Source organism: Coregonus clupeaformis, chromosome 24 (assembly GCF_020615455.1).
Source record: "Coregonus clupeaformis isolate EN_2021a chromosome 24, ASM2061545v1, whole genome shotgun sequence".
Taxonomy (NCBI): Eukaryota; Metazoa; Chordata; class Actinopteri; order Salmoniformes; family Salmonidae; genus Coregonus; species Coregonus clupeaformis.
This window is the reverse complement of record NC_059215.1, coordinates 61,539,256-61,558,948: the sequence shown is the minus strand read 5'-3', so window position 1 is coordinate 61,558,948 and position 19,693 is coordinate 61,539,256. Positions and strand designations below refer to the sequence as shown.

Here is a 19,693-nt window from a genome sequence, read left to right as displayed (position 1 = left end):
CCTTTGTAGGTTTCCAGTAGCTTCCACATTTCCTAATTGTTAAACTGAGGACGAGTACATTCTGAGTAAAGCCTTTAGAATACACACCAACAACAAATACATGTTTACTCACTGTCAATGATGGGTTGACTCCTGTCATTGGTGACAGCCTTCTTCAGACGTGCACCTTTGCCGATATCAGACAGTAAGGCATTTCTTCCTTGTACTTCATTCTTATTGAGCGACGGCTTCTTTGTGTTTGCCTGCGGATGTTCACAACATAAAACACAAACAAAGCATCCTGTTAGATAATACTATAGCATTACTATTATTAGTCAGAACTTTCCACTGTCACGTTAACTCATATTAGTAGTTTCACTATTAACTACGACATCTTTGGCGCGCTTACCACAGCGAAGGTTGGGGGTGGGGGAGGGGCGGGGGGTGGTGGCGGGGGAGGAGGCATCTTCTCTCTCTTCAGCTACTCTTTTACAGCTTCACCCCTGATGAAGAGAATACACAAAATCCATCCAATGAAATACTTCCTAAATATCCACACAAACAGTAGGCTTACACATGCTATATACATAACCAGACTGGACCGCAACAAACCTTCAGAGACATGGGAAAACACACTCAGAACGACACAACCCGCCAAACACACACACACACACCTCTCCCAGTGGGCACAGACTTCAGTTCAACATCTAGTTTTGATTTACATTTGGTTGAGTTGTCAACTAACATGAATTCAACGTGAAATCAACAAAAAAATGTCACCATATCATTGGATTAAGGTTAAAAGTTGGGTGGGAAAAAATAAGACATTTCCTTAGGTTGATGACTGTTTTCAAATCCAATCCGTTTTCCACTTTGATTCAATGTCATCACATTACATTTTTTTGTTGAAATTACGTGGAAACAATGTTGTTTCAACCAGTTTCTGCCCAATAGGCTTTCACCACAGTCCTTAAAGCAAGCTGTGTGACTGCAGATACATACAGAATATTGTCTTTGCACAGAAATAACAGGATGTATTGAAATAACTTGCAAAGTACTTGAGCTATAAAACCACAAGGGAAACAATCATATTGATCCAGAAACACTTCCTGGTACAGTAGACAGATGACAACCATCATCCAATCTAGGGCTGTCCCCGATTAAACAAAATCTTGGTCGACCGAGAGTCGTCGACCAATCGATTGGTAGAAATTTTAAAACGTGTATTTTTCCATATATATATACAGTGGGGAGAACAAGTATTTGATACTTTTTTTTTTTTTTTTTTATTTCACCTTTATTTAACCAGGTAAACCAGTTGAGAACAAGTTCTCATTTACAACTGCGACCTGGCCAAGATAAAGCATAGCAGTGCGATAAAAACAACAACACAGAGTTACATATGGGGTAAAACAAAAACAAAAATCAAAAAAAAATACAACAGAAATACAATTAATATACAGTGTGCAAATTTAGCAAGTTATGGAGGTAAGGCAATAAAATAGGCTATAGTGCAAAATAATTACAATTTAGTATTAACACTGGAATGATGTGCAAGAGATGATGTGCAAATAGAGATACTGGGGTACAGATGAGCAAAATAAATAACAATATAGGGATGAGGTAGTTGGGCGGGCTAATTTCAGATGGGCTGTGTACAGGTGCAGTGATCGGTAAGGTGCTCTGACAACTGATGCCTAAAGTTAGTGAGGGAGATAAGCGTCTCCAGCTTCAGAGATTTTTGCAGTTTGTTCCAGTCATTGGCAGCAGAGAACTGGAAGGAATTGCGGCCAAAGGAGGTGTTGGCTTTGGGGATGACCAGTGAGATATACCCGCTGGAGCGCAGACTCACGGGTGGGTGTTGCTATGGTGACCAATGAGCTAAGATAAGGCGGGGATTTGCCTAGCAGTGATTTATAGATGGCCTGGAGCCAGTGGGTTTGGCGACGAATATGTAGTGAGGACCAGCCAACAAGAGCGTACAGGTCACAGTGGTGGGTATTATATGGGGCTTTGGAGACAAAACGGATGGCACTGTGATAGACAACATCCAATTTGCTGAGTAGAGTGTTGGAGGCTATTTTGTAAATGACATCGCCGAAGTCAAGGATCGGTAGGATAGTCAGTTTTACAAGGGCATGTTTGGCAGCATGAGTGAAGGAGGCTTTGTTGCGAAATAGGAAACCGATTCTAGATTTAACTTTGGATTGGAGATTCTTAATGTGAGTCTGGAAGGAGAGTTTACAGTCTAACCAGACACCTAGATATTTGTAGTTGTCCACGTACTCTAGGTCAGACCCGTCTAGAGTAGTGATTCTAGTCGGGTGGGCGGGTGCAAGCAGCGTTCGGTTGAAGAGCATGCATTTTGTTTTACTAGTGTTTAAGAGCAGTTGGAGGCTACTGAAGGAGTGTTGTATGGAATTGAAGCTCGTTTGGGAGGTTTGTTAACACAGTGTCCAATGAAGGGCCAGATGTATACAAAATGGTGTCGTCTGCGTAGAGGTGGATCTGAGAGTCACCAGCAGCAAGAGCGACGTCATTGATATACACAGAGAAAAGAGTTGGCCCAAGAATTGAACCCTGTGGCACCCCCATAGAGACTGCCATAGGTCCAGACAACAGGCCCTCCGATTTGACACATTGAACTCTATCTGAGAAGTAGTTGGTGAACCAGGCGAGGCAGTCATTAGAGAAACCAAGGCTATTTAGTCTGCCAATAAGAATGCGGTGGTTGACAGAGTCGAAAGCCTTGGCCAGGTCAATGAAAACGGCTGCACAGTACTGTCTATTATCGATCGCGGTTATAATATCATTTAGGACCTTGAGCGTGGCTGAAGTGCACCCATGACCAGCTCGAAACCGGATTGCATAGCAGAGAAGGTACAGTGGGATTCGAAATGGTTGGTGATCTGTTTGTTGACTTGGCTTTCAAAAACTTTTGAAAGGCAGGGCAGGATGGATATGGGTCTGTAACAGTTTGGATCTAGAGTGTCACCCCCTTTGAAGAGGGGGATGACCGCGGCAGCTTTCAATCTCTGGGGATCTCAGACGTTACGAAAGAGAGGTTGAACAGGCTAGTAATAGGGGTTGCGACAATTTCGGCGGCTAGTTTTAGAAAGAAAGGGTCCAGATTGTCTAGTCCAGATGATTTGTAGGGGTCCAGATTTTGCAGCTCTTTTAGAACATCAGCTGTCTGGATTTGTGTGAAGGAGAAGCGGGGGGGCATGGGCAAGTTGCAGCGGAGGGTGCAGAGCTGGTGGCCGGGGTAGTGGTAGCCAGGTGGAAAGCATGGCCAGCCGTAGCAAAATGCTTGTTGAAATTCTCGATTATTGTAGATTTATCGGTGGTGATAGTGTTTCCTAGCCTCAGTGCAGTGGGCAGCTGGGAGGAAGTGCTCTTATTTTCCATGGACTTTACAGTGTCCCAAAACTTTTGGAGTTAGTGCTACAGGATGCAAATTTCTGTTTGAAAAAGTTAGCCTTTGCTTTTCTAACTGCTTGTGTATATTGGTTCCTAACTTCCCTGAAAAGTTGCATATCACGGGGCTATTTGATGCTAATGCAGTACGCCACAGGATGTTTTTGTGCTGGTCAAGGGCAGTCAAGTCTGAGGAGAACCAGGGGCTATATCTGTTCTTAGTTCTGTATTTTTGAATGGGGCATGTCTATTTAAGATTGAGAGGAAATTACTTTTAAAGAACAACCAGGCATCCTCTACTGACGGAATGAGATCTATATCCATCCAGGATACCTGGGCCAGGTCAATTAGGAAGGCCTGCTCGCTGAAGTGTTTTTGGGAGCGTTTGACAGTGATGAGGGGTGGTCGTTTGACCGCGGACCTGTACGGACGCAGGCAATAAGGCAGTGATCGCTGAGATCCTGGTTGAAGACAGCGGAGGTGTATTTAGAGGGTAAGTTAGTCAGGATGATATCTATGAGGGTACCCATGTTTACGGATTTAGGGTTGTACCTGGTAGGTTCGTTGATAATTTGCGTGAGGTTGAGGGCATCTAGCTTGGATTGTAGGATGGCTGGGGTATTAAGCATATCCCAATTTAGGTCACCAAGCAGTACGAACTCTGAGGATAGATGGGGGCAATCAGTTCACATATGGTGTCCAGGGCACAGCTGGGGGCTGAGGGGGGTCTGTAGCAAGCGGCAACAGTGAGAGATTTATTTCTGGAAAGGTGGATTTTTAGAACTAAAAGCTCAAACTGTTTGGGCACAGACCTGGATAGTATGATGGAGCTCTGCAGGCTATCTCTACAGTAGATTGCAACTCCACCCCCTTTGGCAGTTCTATCTAGACGGAAAATGTTATAGTTGGGGATGGAAATTTCAGAATTTTTGGTGGCCTTCCTAAGCCAGGATTCACTGCTGATTTTGCAGGTTTTCCTACTCACAAAGCATGTAGAGGTCTGTAATTTTTATCATAGGTACACTTCAACTGTGAGAGACGGAATCTAAAACAAAAATCCAGAAAATCACATTGTATGATTTTTAAGTAATTAATTTGCATTTTATTGCATGACATAAGTATTTGATACATCAGAAAAGCAGAACTTAATATTTGGTACAGAAACCTTTGTTTGCAATTACAGAGATCATACGTTTCCTGTAGGTCTTGACCAGGTTTGCAGACCCTGCAGCAGGGATTTTGGCCCACTCCTCCATACAGACCTTCTCCAGATCCTTCAGGTTTCGGGGCTGTCGCTGGGCAATACGGACTTTCAGCTCCTTCCAAATATATTCTATTGGGTTCAGGTCTGGAGACTGGCTAGGCCACTCAAGGACCTTGAGATGCTTCTTACGGAGCCACTCCTTAGTTTCCCTGGCTGTGTGTTTCGGGTCGTTGTCATGCTGGAAGACCCAGCCACGACCCATCTTCAATGCTCTTACTGAAGGAAGGAGGTTGTTGGCCAAGATCTCGCGATACATGGCCCCATCCATCCTCCCCTCAATACGGTGCAGTCGTCCTGTCCCCTTTGCAGAAAAGCATCCCCAAAGAATGATGTTTCCACCTCCATGCTTCACAGTTGGGATGGTGTTCTTGCGGTTGTACTCATCCTTCTTCTTCCTCCAAACACGGCGAGTGGAGTTTAGACCAAAAAGCTCTATTTTTGTCTCATCAGACCACATGACTTTCTCCCATTCCTCCTCTGGATCATCCAGATGGTCATTGGCAAACTTCAGATGGGCCTGGACATGCGCTGGCTTGAGCAGCAGGACCTTGTGTGCGCTGCAGGATTTTAATCCATGACGGCGTAGTGTGTTACTAATGGTTTTCTTTGAGACTGTGGTACCAGCTCTCTTCAGGTCATTGACCAGGTGCTGCCGTGTAGTTCTGGGCTGATCCCTCACCTTCCTCATGATCATTGATGCCCAACGAGGTGAGGTCTTGCATGGAGCCCCAGACCGAGAGTGATTGACCGTCATCTTGAACTTCTTCCATTTTCTATTAATTGCGCCAACAGTTGTTGCCTTCTCACCAAGCTGCTTGCCTATTGTCCTGTAGCCCATCCCAGCCTTGTGCAGGTCTACAATTTTATCCCTGATGTCCTTACACAGCTCTGGTCTTGGCCATTGTGGAGAGGTTGGAGTCTGTTTGATTGAGTGTGTGGACAGGTGTCTTTTATACAGGTAACGAGTTCAAACAGGTGCAGTTAATACAGGTAATGAGTGGAGAACAGGAGGGCTTCTTAAAGAAAAACTAACAGGTCTGTGAGAGCCGGAATTCTTACTGGTTGGTAGGTGATCAAATACTTATGTCATGCAATAAAATGCAAATTAATTACTTAAAAATCATACAATGTGATTTTCTGGATTTTTGTTTTAGATTCCGTCTCTCACAGTTGAAGTGTACCTATGATAAAAATGACAGACCTCTACATGCTTTGTAAGTAGGAAAACCTGCAAAATCGGCAGTGTATCAAATACTTGTTCTCCCCACTGTATATGTTTTTATAAAATCAACTATATGTAGGCTGTTGAGCTTGTCTGATGCTTTAAGCACTGTGATTAAAAATGAAGACACACAAATTACTCAAGAGGGAGCTAGAGATCAATATAGCCTAACCAGAAGAAAGAAACCCTGTTCCTGACCCTCCTCCTCCCGCTGCTGCTGGCCTTCTCAGATTCTGCCCTTTAAGCTCCTGACGTTGCTGGTAATAGGCTACACCAGCAGCAGGCAACCTTTTTCATTTGAAGTGTCAATTTATCATACAATTTCTATTGATTTCCGTGCCAGTTATGATTTTCATATGCACATTTTCGTGGAACAGTTTCATTTAATTTATAATAAAGTCTTCATATCTCAAAATAAATGTAATGTGGTTAATCAAAATTATATCTAAATGAAAATGATATAATTCTAAATTTAACTTCTATTTCCATTGCCAATATGTAAAAATAGCCTACATAAAGCCAACAAATAAAAACATTGCAGCCTGCAGGTAGAAAATATCCTGATGAAAATAAATCTCCTATAAATCACATTGGCTACACATGGCCTGTCTGCACCAAACCTGAAACATTGTATCAACTATCAACTTGGTCCAGCCCAAAGCTTGTGCTACCAAACTTGCAACATTGTATAAAATATTCTGACCTTCAGAGTTTCCCGCGCCAGTGAGCTCCTAAGCTATTTTTGCATCAGGTAGGCCTATTTGATGACTTTTCCACCGGATCAGAGCATGACATATTTTCACCTTTCATGCTGAGTGGTTATCGGAAGGGAGAGAGCTGAAAATACTTTTTCAAATAGGCTAGGTGCATGTCCTTACTCAAGATTGACAGGAGCGCTCCAAACAAAAGACAATGAATGAATTGACAACTCGTAAATGGAATTAAATAAACCAACTTGTTTCTCACAAGTGTAGCCTAGGTTGTATGCTCTGCAAACAACGTGTCCACTCCTACAATGACAACGGTAAGACTGTAATAATAATATATTGAATACATTAACAGAAATTACTGTAACCAAACAAACATTGTAGATGATAGATTATGGGAATTAACGGTAAAAGTACTACTGGGGATACTGGTGTGCCTCCGCAATGGCTCAGAAGTATTTCTGTCTGTAATAAAGCAATTCTGTGGGGGAAAACTCATTCTGATTGGCTGGGCCTGGCTCCCCAGTGGGTGGGCCTATGCCCTCCAAGGCCCACCCATGGCTGCACCGCTGCCCAGTCATGTGAAATCCATAGATTAGGGCCTAATTAATTTATTTCAATTGAATGTATCGGAGGGCCTTCAAAAGCGGGTTGCCCATCCCTGTTATAGATTAGCCCAGTCCATATGTGATTTACATTTAGTTATAGACTAGCCCAGTATCCATGTGATTTACATTAGTTATAGACTAGCTCAGTATGCATGTGATTTACATTAGTTATAGACTAGCCCAGTCCATATGCATGTGATTTGCATTAGTTACCAGTCAATGAGAGATAGATAGAGAGAGAGAGAGAGATGACAGTTTCAGCTGCAGAGGCCTCTAGCTTCCTGTCAATGTGGTCAACAGGAAGACCTGATACGAATGAGACCCAACTCACAGCCATCCTGTCTCTCCATCTCTCTAAAGTAGCACCTTTCTATCTCACTAAATCTCTCTACATCCACCTCTCTCTGCTAAAGTACATTTCTCTCTCTCTCTCTCTCGCTCTCTAAGGCAGCACCTTTCTATCAATCTCTCTAAGGCAGCACCTTGCTATCTCTCTCTAAGGCAACACCTTGCTATCTCTCTAAGGCAGCACCTTGCTATCTCTCTAAGGCAGCACCTTGCTATCTCTCTAAGGCAACACCTTTCTATCTCTCTAAGGCAGCACCTTGCTATCTCTCTCTCTAAGGCAGCACCTTGCTATCTCTCTCTCTCTCTAAGGCAGCACCTTGCTATCTCTCTCTCTAAGGCAGCACCGTGCTATCTCTCTCTTTCTCTAAGGCAGCACCTTTCTTTCTCTCTAAGGCAGCACCTTGCTATCTCTCTAAGGCAGCGCCTTTCTATCTCTCTAAGGCAGCACCTTGCTATCTCTTTCTCTAAGGCAGCACCTTTCTTTCTCTCTAAGGCAGCACCTTTCTATCTCTCTAAGGCAGCACCTTGCTATCTCTCTAAGGCAGCACCTTGCTATCTCTCTCTCTAAGGCAGCACCTTTCTATCTCTCTAAGGCAGCACCTTGCTATCTCTCTAAGGCAGCACCTTGCTATCTCTCTCTCTAAGGCAGCACCTTTCTGTTAATCTCTTGAAGGCAGCACCTTTCTATTCATCTCTTTAAGGCAGCACCTTGCTCTCTTTCTATGGCAGCAGGGCAATTCCACGTTAACGGAATTAGCTTTGACTTCAAATGTATGCCAAACTAAAAACATTGATTTCAAAGTTTAACAAACCATACAACTCTATGCACAATGACTACTTTGAACAATTAACTAGAGAGAGAGAGAGAGAGAGAGAGAGAGAGAGTGGCAGAGAGAGAGAGAGAGAGGGATAGTTTTCCCAAATTACAATATGACATTAGTTTCCTTACCTTGTAAGCAGTCTATGGACATGGTATGACATGAAAATGCTAATATAGGTAACATTGACTTGCGTTGGATTTGTGCCAAAGTTAGCATTTGAAAGTCCTGTGTAGCTCAGTTGGTAGAGCATGGTGTTTGCAACGCCAGGGTTGTGGGTTCGTTTCCCACGGAGGACCAGTATGATTTATTTGTATTTTTATATGTATGCACTCACTAACTGTAAGTCGCTCTGGATAAGAGCGTCTGCTAACTGACTAAAATGTAATGTAAATGAAACAGTGGCCAACAAAACCAAAGCATAGGCTGCTGTCATACCTTGTCAATAGACTGCTTACAGGGTAAGGAAACCAATGTAATTTTGTAATTTGGGTGAACTATCCCTTTAACATTGAGGGTGGGGGGGGGTTCTTAACTTTCTCACCTAATAGCAGGGACAGCACCATCTAGTGGTCAGAACCTGGCAATATCAGGATGTAGGATGGGACATAAACCTAACAACTTCAATGACAAATCTCTCTGAACAGGGGGACATTTTAATTTTTATTTATTTATTTATTTCACCTTTATTTAACCAGGTAAGCCAGTTGAGAACAAGTTCTCATTTTCAACTGCGACCTGGCCAAGATAAAGCAAAGCAGTGCGGTAAAAACAACAACACAGAGTTACATCTGGAATAAACAAAACGTACAGTCAATAACACAATAGAAAATCTATATACAGTGTGTGCAAATGTAGTAAGTTATGGAGGTAAGGCAATAAATAGGCCATAGTGCAAAATAATTACAATTATAATTTAGTATTAACACTGGAGTGATATATGTGCAAATAGAGATACTGTGGTGCAAATGAGCAAATAAATAACAATGTAAATAACAATATGGGGATGAGGTAGTTGGGTGGGCTAATTACAGATGGGCTGTGTACAGGTTCAGTGATCGGTAAGCTGCTCTGACAACTGATGCTTAAAGATAGTGAGGGAGATAAGTGTCTCCAGCTTCAGAGATTTTTGCAGTTCGTTCCATCATCACCAAATTCACTGAGAATGCATTACATAGGATGAAGAAAAAAATACTCAGAGCCGCAGAGTCATATTACTTGTCCGTGGCTTTTTACAATTTCTTTGGAATCCTCATGTCTTACTCATTGTTAGAAAAAAAAGGTTTGCTCCAAATCGGATGTTAGGTACTATATTTTCAAATGGCCAATTTGGATGCAATCAATTCAAATCAAATCAAATTTTATTTGTCACATACACGTGTTTAGCAGATGTTATAGCGGGTGTAGCGAAATGCTTGTGCTTCTAGCTCCGACAGTGCAGTAATATCTAACAAGTAATATCTAACAATTTCACAACATATACCTAATACACACAAAACTAGTAAGGAATGGAATTTAAGAAAATACAGTGGGGAAAAAAAGTATTTAGTCAGCCACCAATTGTGCAAGTTCTCCCACTTAAAAAGATGAGAGGCCTGTAATTTTCATCATAGGTACACGTCAACTATGACAGACAAATTGAGGAAAAAAAATCCAGAAAATCACATTGTAGGGTTTTTAATGAATTTATTTGCAAATTATGGTGGAAAATAAGTATTTGCTCACCTACAAACAAGCAAGATTTCTGGCTCTCACAGACCTGTAACTTCTTCTTTAAGAGGCTCCTCTGTCCTCCACTCGTTACCTGTATTAATGGCACCTGCTTGAACTTGTTATCAGTATAAAAGACACCTGACCACAACCTCAAACAGTCACACTCCAAACTCCACTATGGCCAAGACCAAAGAGCTGTCAAAGGACACCAGAAACAAAATTGTAGACCTGCACCAGGCTGGGAAGACTGAATCTGCAATAGGTAAGCAGCTTGGTTTGAAGAAATCAACTGTGGGAGCAATTATTAGGAAATGGAAGACATACAAGACCACTGATAATCTCCCTCGATCTGGGGCTCCACGCAAGATCTCACCCCGTGGGGTCAAAATGATCACAGGAACGGTGAGCAAAAATCCCAGAACCACACAGGGGGACCTAGTGAATGACCTGCAGAGAGCTGGGACCAAAGTAACAAAGCCTACCATCAGTAACACACTACGCCGCCAGGGACTCAAATCCTGCAGTGCCAGACGTGTCCCCCTGCTTAAGCCAGTACACGTCCAGGCCCGTCTGAAGTTTGCTAGAGTGCATTTGGATGATCCAGAAGAGGATTGGGAGAATGAAACCAAAATATAACTTTTTGGTAAAAACTCAACTCGTCGTGTTTGGAGGACAAAGAATGCTGAGTTGCATCCAAAGAACACCATACCTACTGTGAAGCATGGGGGTGGAAACATCATGTTTGGGGCTGTTTTTCTGCAAAGGGACCAGGACGACTGATCTGTGTAAAGGAAAGAATGAATGGGGCCATGTATCGTGAGATTTTGAGTGAAAACCTCCTTCCATCAGCAAGGGCATTGAAGATGAAACGTGTCTGGGTCTTTCAGCATGACAATGATCCCAAACACACCGCCCGGGCAATGAAGGAGTGGCTTCGTAAGAAGCATTTCAAGGTCCTGGAGTGGCCTAGCCAGTCTCCAGATCTCAACCCCATAGAAAATCTTTGGAGGGAGTTGAAAGTCTGTGTTGCCCAGCGACAGCCCCAAAACATCACTGCTCTAGAGGAGATCTGCATGGAGGAATGGGCCAAAATACCAGCAACAGTGTGTGAAAACCTTGTGAAGACTTACAGAAAACGTTTGACCTGTGTCATTGCCAACAAAGGGTATATAACAAAGTATTGAGAAACTTTTGTTATTGACCAAATACTTATTTTCCACCATAATTTGCAAATAAATTCATTAAAAATCCTACAATGTGATTTTCTGGATTTTCTTTTCTCGTTTTGTCTGTCATAGTTGATGTGTACCTATGATGAAAATTACAGGCCTCTCTCATCTTTTTAAAGTGGGAGAACTTGCACAATTGGTGGCTGACTAAATACTTTTTCCTCCCCACTGTATACATATATGGACAAGCAATGACAGAGCGGCATGGACTAAGATACAGTAGAATATTATAGAATAGAATGCAGTATATACATATGAGATGAGTAATGCAAGATATGTAAACATTATTAAAGTGACTGTAAACATTATTAAAGTGACTAGTGTTCCATTTCTTAAAGTGGCCAGTGATTTCAATAGGCAGCAGCAGCCTCTAATGTGCTAGTGATGGCTATTTAACAGTCTGATGGCCTTGAGATAGAAGCTGTTTTTCATTTTCTCGGTCCCAGCTTTGATGCACCTGTAATGACCTCGCCTTCTGGATGATAGCGGGGTGAACAGGCAGTGGCTTGGGTGGTTGATGTCCTTGATGATCTTTTTGGCCTTCCTGTGTCATCGGGTGCTGTATGTGTCTTGGAGGGCGGGTAGTTTGCCCTCGGTAATGTGTTGGGCAGACCGCACCACCCTCTGGAGAGCCTTGCGGTTGCGGGCGGTGCAGTTGCCGTACCAGGTGGTGATACAGCCCGACAGGATGCTCTCAATTGTGCATCTGTAAAAGTTTGTGAGGGTTTTAGGTGCCAAGCCGAATTTCTTCAGCCTCCTGAGGTTGAAGAGACTCTGTTGCGCCTTCTTCACCACACTGTCTGCGTGGGTGGACCATTTCAGTTTGTCGGTGATGTGTATGCCAAGGAACTTGAAGCTTTCCACCTTCTCCACTGTGGTCCCGTCGATGTGGATAGGGGGGTGCACCCTCTGCTGTTTCCTGAAGTCCACGATCATCTTCTTTGTTTTGTTGACGTTGAGAGGTTATTTTCCTGGCACCACACTCCCAGAACCTTCATCTCCTCCCTGTAGGCGGTCTCGTCATTGTTGGTAATCAAGCCTACTACGGTTGTGTTGTCTGCAAACTTGATGATTGAGTTGGAGGCGTGCTTGGCCACGTAGTCATGGGTGAACAGGGAGTACAGGAGGGGGCTGAGCACGCACCCTTGTGGGGCCCCAGTGTTGAGGATCAGCGAAGTGGAGATGTTGTTTCCTACCTTCACCACGTGGGGGCGGCCCATCAGGTGGGATCAAATTATATTAAAAATTATATTTCAATAATTTAATGTTGCGGGAATGCTAATCTTATCTGTTTCTAACAACATAAACTATTTTAGAACAATCTGAAATGGTGGGTGTGGAAATCCTCTCTCTTGTGCTTTTTGAGGTGGAACGACCCCCCCTAATCTCTCAGCCCAACTCCTGATGACTTCAACACCTTCTGAGAGGAACAAAGAGCCGTAGTGGAGGCCCATCTCTCCTCTCCAGCTCTCTCTAAGCCAGTGTGACACTGCAGTAGCCAGAAGAGCTGACGCTGTCCTTGAGATGACAACATGATACCACCACCTGTCCTCTAAACCACTACATTCCACTGTTCCATTCCAGTGATGGTTGGGATGCTGAAACTGTCCTGCCCAGAGACAATTGGCCTTCAGCTGTATCAGTCTGACATTGTTGTTTCAGGGTTGAGGGGGATTCCATCTATCACAATGTTCAGTCAATAAAGGAAGGATATGAGGTGTCTGAAAAGTATTTCATGAACTGAAAATTACCCATATTAGTTTCAATAACGATGTTGAAACTGATGACATGGCTATATGGAGAAGTGTTCAACAACATCTAAAGGCCTTTGCAGACTGTACATCGGATTCAGTCTTTTACGATTATCACGTCACATTGAGCGATGTTACCAAATTAAAATATGGATGTCAACCTGGCCAGATTCTACGATTTGCTTCAGTTCTGTCATCACATTCTACGATTGGCTTGAGAGGCTACGTCAGCTGACCTAGGCTACGTCAGCTGACCTAGGCTACGTCAACTGCAGCGGTGTATTTGATCTGTGCATGTGCCAGCAACAGCAGCACCAGCCTCTCTCTATGCGTGAGTGAAGTATGAAAGTATGCATCTTAAAATAGTTCACATACAAACTTTTTATATACACTACCAGTCAAAAGTTTGGACACCCCTACTCATTCAAGGGTTTTTCTTTATTTTAACATTTTTTTTACATTGTAGAATGATACTGAATACATCAAAACTATGAAACAACACATATGGAATCATGTAGTAACCAAAAAAGTGTTAAACAAATCAAAATATATGTTATATTTGAGATTCTTCAAATAGCCACTCTTTGCCTTGATGACAGCTTTGCACACTCTTGGCATTCTCTCAACCAGTTTCATGATGTAGTCACCTGGAATGTGCCTCCTTAAAAGTTAATTTGTGGAATTTCTTTCCTTCTTAATGCGTTTGAGCCAATCAGTTGTGTTGTGACAAGGTAGGGGGGTATACAGAATATAGCCCTATTTGGTAAAAGACCATGTCCATATTAATGGCAAGAACAGCTCAAATAAGCAAAGAGAAATGACAGTTCATCATTACTTTAAGACATGAAGGTCAGTCAATATGGAACATTTCAAGAACTTTGAAAGTTTCTTCAAGTGCAGTCGCAAAAACCATCAAGCGCTATGATGAAACTGGCTCTCATGAGGACCGCCACAGGAATGGAAGACCCAGAGTTACCTCTGTGGCAAGGATAAGTTCATTAGAGTTACCAGCCTCAGAAATTGCAACCCAAATAAATGCTTCACAGAGTTCAAGTAGCAGAAACATCTCAACATCAACTGTTCAGAGGAGACTGTATGAATCAGGCCTTCATGGTCAAATTGCTGCAAATAAAACACTACTAAAGGACACCAATAAGAAGAAGAAACACGAGCAATGGACATTAGACCGGTGGATATTTGTCCTTTGGTCTGGAGTCCAAATTTGAGATTTTTGGTTCCAACCGCCGTGTCTTTGTGAGACGCGGTGTGGGTGAACGGATAATCTCTGCATGTGTATTTCCCACGTAAAGCATGGAGGAGGAGGTGTTATGGTGTGGGGGTGCTTTGCTGATGATATTGTCTGTGATTTATGTAGAATTCAAGGTACACTTAACCAGCATGGCTACCACAGCATTCTGCAGCGAATCGCCATCCCATCTGATTTGGGCTTAGTGGGACTATCATTTGTTTTTCAACAGGACAATGACCCAACACACCTCCAGGCTGTGTAAGGGCTATTTTACCAAGAATGAGAGTGATGGAGTGCTGCATCAGATGACCTGGCCTCCACAATCCCCCGACCTCAACCCAATTGAGATGGTTTGGGATGAGTCGGACCGCAGAGTGAAGGAAAAGCAGCCAACAAGTGCTCAGCATATGTGGGAACTCCTTCAAGACTGGTGGAAAAGCTAGTTGAGAGAATGCCAAGAGTGTGCAAAGCCGTCATCAAGGCAAAGGGTGGCTATTTGAAGAATCTCAAATATAAAATATAATTTGATTTGTTTAACAATGTTTTGGTTACTACATGATTCCATATGTGTTATTTCATAGTTTTGATGTCTTCACTATTATTCTACAATGTAGAAAATAGTAAAAATAAAGAAAAACCCTGGAATGAGTAGGTGTGTCCAGACCTTTGACTGGTACTGTATGTCCAAAACCAGAATCAAATAGGCTTCCCCAAAATAACATGTCGCTGTGGTAGAACGTTTATTTTGATTGGCGATTTTGTGCATTTATCAAAATCCCATCAGGTAGCCTGATTTCAGATGAATGTAGCCTAAACAAGGTTATTAGGGAAATCGTTCTTCTTGCACAGCATGTATGCGTTTAAATCGAACACATTATATTAATCTGGCTTAATAATAATAATAATATAATAATAATAATAATAATAACAATTCTAATAATATTAATAAAATTATTAATAATCTTAATACTAATAATAATCCTGTGTTCCTATTGGTCAGTCACCGGGATTGTCTCATAACACAAGCCACACTACACAATAAAATCCACTGCCAGAACTTTGTCGGAGCCTATGACCGCACATAGTGGTACTTAAAAATCGGCAGACCTAGAGCCTGTCACACTGAACGAGCCAAGACATCTGACAATCATTTACATTTAATCGTTTTCCTACGACGTGCCTCAGAGCTGGACAGCAGCCTCTAGTCTACACTACTCCTCATTGTTTAGCGATGAGCACCACCGACAAGCACCCCTCAGGCTAATATTAGATAAATAGCTCCCCATAATGACTCCATTGATATCATTGCCACAAGCAGAGAGCCATGAGACTGGAGGAAGATGTGGCCTGATACTGCAATGAGGAGCAGAGAGAGAGAGAGAGAGAGATAAAGGGAGAGAGAGAGAGAGAGAGAGAGAGAGAGAGAGAGAGAGAGAGAGAGAGAGAGAGAGAGAGAGAGAGAGAGAGAGAGAGAGAGAGAGAGAGAGACACAGGGAGAGAGAGAGAGAGAGAGACACAGGGAGAGAGAGAGAGAGAGAGAGCGACAGAGAGACAGACACAGGGAGAGAGAGAGAGAGAGAGAGACAGGGAGAGAGAGAGCGAGAGAGAGAGAGAGACACAGGGAGAGAGAGAGAGAGAGAGACACAGGGAGAGAGAGAGAGAGAGACACAGGGAGAGCGAGAGAGAGAGACACGGGGAGAGAGAGAGAGAGAGAGAGAGAGAGAGAGAGAGAGAGAGAGAGAGAGAGAGAGAGAGAGAGAGAGAGAGAGAGAGAGAGAGAGAGAGAGAGAGAGAGAGAGAGAGAGAGAGAGAGAGACAGAGAGAGAGAGAGAGACACAGGGAGAGAGAGAGAGAGAGACACAGGGAGAGAGAGAGAGCGAGAGCGAGAGAGAGAGAGAGAGAGAGAGAGAGAGAGAGAGAGAGAGAGAGAGAGACACAGGGAGAGAGAGAGAGAGAGACACAGGAGAGAGAGAGAGAGAGAGCACAGGGGGAGAGAGAGAGAGAGAGAGAGAGAGAGAGAGAGAGAGAGAGAGAGAGAGAGAGAGAGAGAGAGAGAGAGAGAGAGCGAGAGAGAGAGAGAAAGAGAAGGGTGATGATTCAGCTGTAGAGAGAACCACATGGCTACTGCTGTTCTCACTGTCATAACCCCATGTCTGTTTACATGTTGTTTCTCTGGAACTACAATGACTATGTAGACAAGAGAACAGCAGTGGGCCAAGCTACTCTGTTTTCATTCTGGTGGACTCTACCCTGCAGTCCTGGTTTCTGCTAGCCGGGCTACTCTGTTTTCATTCTGGTGGACTCCACCCTGCAGCCCTGGTTTCTGCTAGCCGGGCTACTCTGTTTTCATTCTGGTGGACTCCACCCTGCAGCCCTGGTTTCTGCTAGCCGGGCTACTCTGTTTTCATTCTGGTGGACTCCACCCTGCAGCCCTGGTTTCTGCTAGCTGGGCTACTCTGTTTTCATTCTGGTGGACTCCACCCTGCAGCCCTGGTTTCTGCTAGCCGGGCTACTCTGTTTTCATTCTGGTGGACTCCACCCTGCAGCCCTGGTTTCTGCTAGCCGGGCTACTCTGTTTTCATTCTGGTGGACTCTACCCTGCAGCCCTGGTTTCTGCTAGCCGGGCTACTCTGTTTTCATTCTGGTGGACTCTACCCTGCAGTCCTGGTTTCTGCTAGCCGGGCTACTCTGTTTTCATTCTGGTGGACTCCACCCTGCAGCCCTGGTTTCTGCTAGCCGGGCTACTCTGTTTTCATTCTGGTGGACTCCACCCTGCAGCCCTGGTTTCTGCTAGCCGGGCTACTCTGTTTTCATTCTGGTGGACTCTACCCTGCAGCCCTGGTTTATGCTAGTCTGGAAAACTACCACACTATAGTCAGAGTGATATTCCAGGCTAAGGTTTCTCCTGCTGAGAGATATTCAGAGGGGATTCCAGGCTAAGGTTTCTCCTGCTGAGAGATATTCAGAGGGGATTCCAGGCTAAGGTTTCTCCTGCTGAGAGATATTCAGAGGGGATTCCAGGCTAACGTTTCTCCTGCTGAGAGATATTCAGAGGGGATTCCAGGCTAAGGTTTCTCCTGCTGAGAGATATTCAGAGGGGATTCCAGGCTAAGGTTTCTCCTGCTGAGAGATATTCAGAGGGGATTCCAGGCTAAGGTTTCTCCTGCTGAGAGATATTCAGAGTGGATTCCAGGCTAAGGTTTCTCCTGCTGAGAGATATTCAGAGGGGATTCCAGGCTAAGGTTTCTCCTGCTGAGAGATATTCAGAGGGGATTCCAGGCTAAGGTTTCTCCTGCTGAGAGATATATAGAGGGGATTCCAGGCTAAGGTTTCTCCTGCTGACAGAGATTCCAGGCTAAGGTTTCTCCTGTTGAGAGATCTTCAGAGGGGATTCCAGGCTAACGTTTCTCCTGCTGAGAGATATTCAGAGGGGATTCCATGCTAAGGTTTCTCCTGCTGAGAGATATTCAGAGGGGATTCCAGGCTAAGGTTTGACCCAGAGAGACATACACTGTCTAGAGAGTAAACATGGCGTCCAGTGTGAAAGGTGGCCAAACTTTCTCTATATATGGCTCTGGATTGAACTAACTCTGCCTGTAGCTGTGGAGCATGGGCCAGAGCCTGGTCAGGGTTGGGGTTGGACTGGAGCCTGGTCAGGGTTGGGGTTGGACTGGAGCCTGGTCAGGGTTGGGGTTGGACTGGAGCCTGGTCAGGGTTGGGGTTGGGATTGGACTGGAGCCTGGTCAGGGTTGGGGTTGGACTGGAGCCTGGTCAGGGTTGGGGTTGGACTGGAGCCTGGTCAGGGTTGGGGTTGGACTGGAGCCTGGTCAGGGTTGGGGTTGGACTGGAGCCTGGCCAGGGTTGGGGTTGGACTGGAGCCTGGTCAGGGTTGGGGTTGGACTGGAGCCTGGTCAGGGTTGGGGTTGGACTGGAGCCTGGTCAGGGTTGGGGTTGGACTGGAGCCTGGTCAGGGTTGGGGTTGGACTGGAGCCTGGCCAGGGTTGGGGTTGGACTGGAGCCTGGTCAGGGTTGGGGTTGGACTGGAGCCTGGTCAGGGTTGGGGTTGGACTGGAGCCTGGCCAGGGTTGGGGTTGGACTGGAGCCTGGCCAGGGTTGGGGTTGGACTGGAGCCTGGTCAGGGTTGGGGTTGGACTGCTGCTAGCGACACATGACTCCTCCTGTGGGACTGTGGACACTTTGAAGTAGCACAAGTAGGGGGTGCGCATACATAAATACACACACACATATGCTTCAGTTTAGACACTATTAAAATGGCTGCTGCGCTTTGATCCTCCCGACAACCCCCCCCTGCCAAGGTACCTCATTAGGGTTAGCAGCAGACACACTTAGTAACACACACACCACCGTTAGCAGTTAAAGAGGTGAATAAACTGACTGGAGACAACATCACTGTTCACACATGACATTATGGTTCTACTTCAATTCAGCAAAACTATTCTCAAACCTTTATGACAACATTTGTTAAAGGAATAGCAATACTGGAGAGAGAGACCATAGTGGCAGTGGCAGAGCAGAGGACATCCGGTGACGTTGCCAAAAACATCTTAAACCCCGACCCCCCCCCCACCCCCGGGACCTGTTGTACCTAAAGGGGATGTGGGTGGGATTGCTTCTCTCACAGAACTGGACAGTATAATACGGGAGTGTGTGTGTGTGTATATATGAGTGTAAGCATGTGCATGTGTGGGTGTGTGTGTGGCAGTATGTGTGTGCATGTCCGAGTGTGTGTGTTTGTGTCTGTGCATGCATTTGGTGTGTGTGTGTGTGTGTGTGTGTGTGTGTGTCTGGGCAGAGAGAAGCCGTGCTGAGTAGCTAAGCTAACATCCTGTACGGGACGTTAGATAGAGTAGAGTGATGTGACAATGCTGACCCACACAGAGGAGACTTTAAATAAAACCTATACAACATTACCAGACAATACTGACCCACACAGAGGAGACTTTAAATAAAACCTATACAACATTACCAGACAATGCTGACCCACACAGAGGAGACTTTAAATAAAACCTATACAACATTACCAGACAATACTGACCCACACAGAGGAGACTTTAAATAAAACCTATACAACATTACCAGACAATACTGACCCACACAGAGGAGACTTTAAATAAAACCTATACAACATTACCAGACAATACTGACCCACACAGAGGAGAGACTTTAAATAAAACCTATACAACATTACCAGACAATACTGACCCACACAGAGGAGACTTTAAATAAAACCTATACAACATTACCAGACAATGCTGACCCACACAGAGGAGACTTTAAATAAAACCTATACAACATTACCAGACAATACTGACCCACACAGAGGAGACTTTAAATAAAACCTATACAACATTACCAGACAATACTGAC

General features: G+C 44.3%; 1 protein-coding gene across 4 annotated transcripts in view; it reads right to left on the bottom strand.

Moving 5' to 3' along the window:
• The window catches only part of wipf1b (WAS/WASL interacting protein family, member 1b), a 35,870-nt gene that overhangs the window by 5,308 nt on the left and 10,869 nt on the right, over positions 1-19,693 (bottom strand). For all 4 annotated transcript variants that reach the window (XM_045207391.1, XM_045207393.1, XM_045207390.1 and 1 more), the window contains exons 2-3: positions 389-482; positions 113-242 (exon numbers count right to left, since the gene is read on the bottom strand). In XM_045207391.1, the coding sequence (XP_045063326.1) occupies positions 113-242; positions 389-445 (187 nt within the window). In that variant the 5' untranslated portion in view covers positions 446-482. The remainder of the gene's footprint in view (positions 1-112; positions 243-388; positions 483-19,693) is intronic.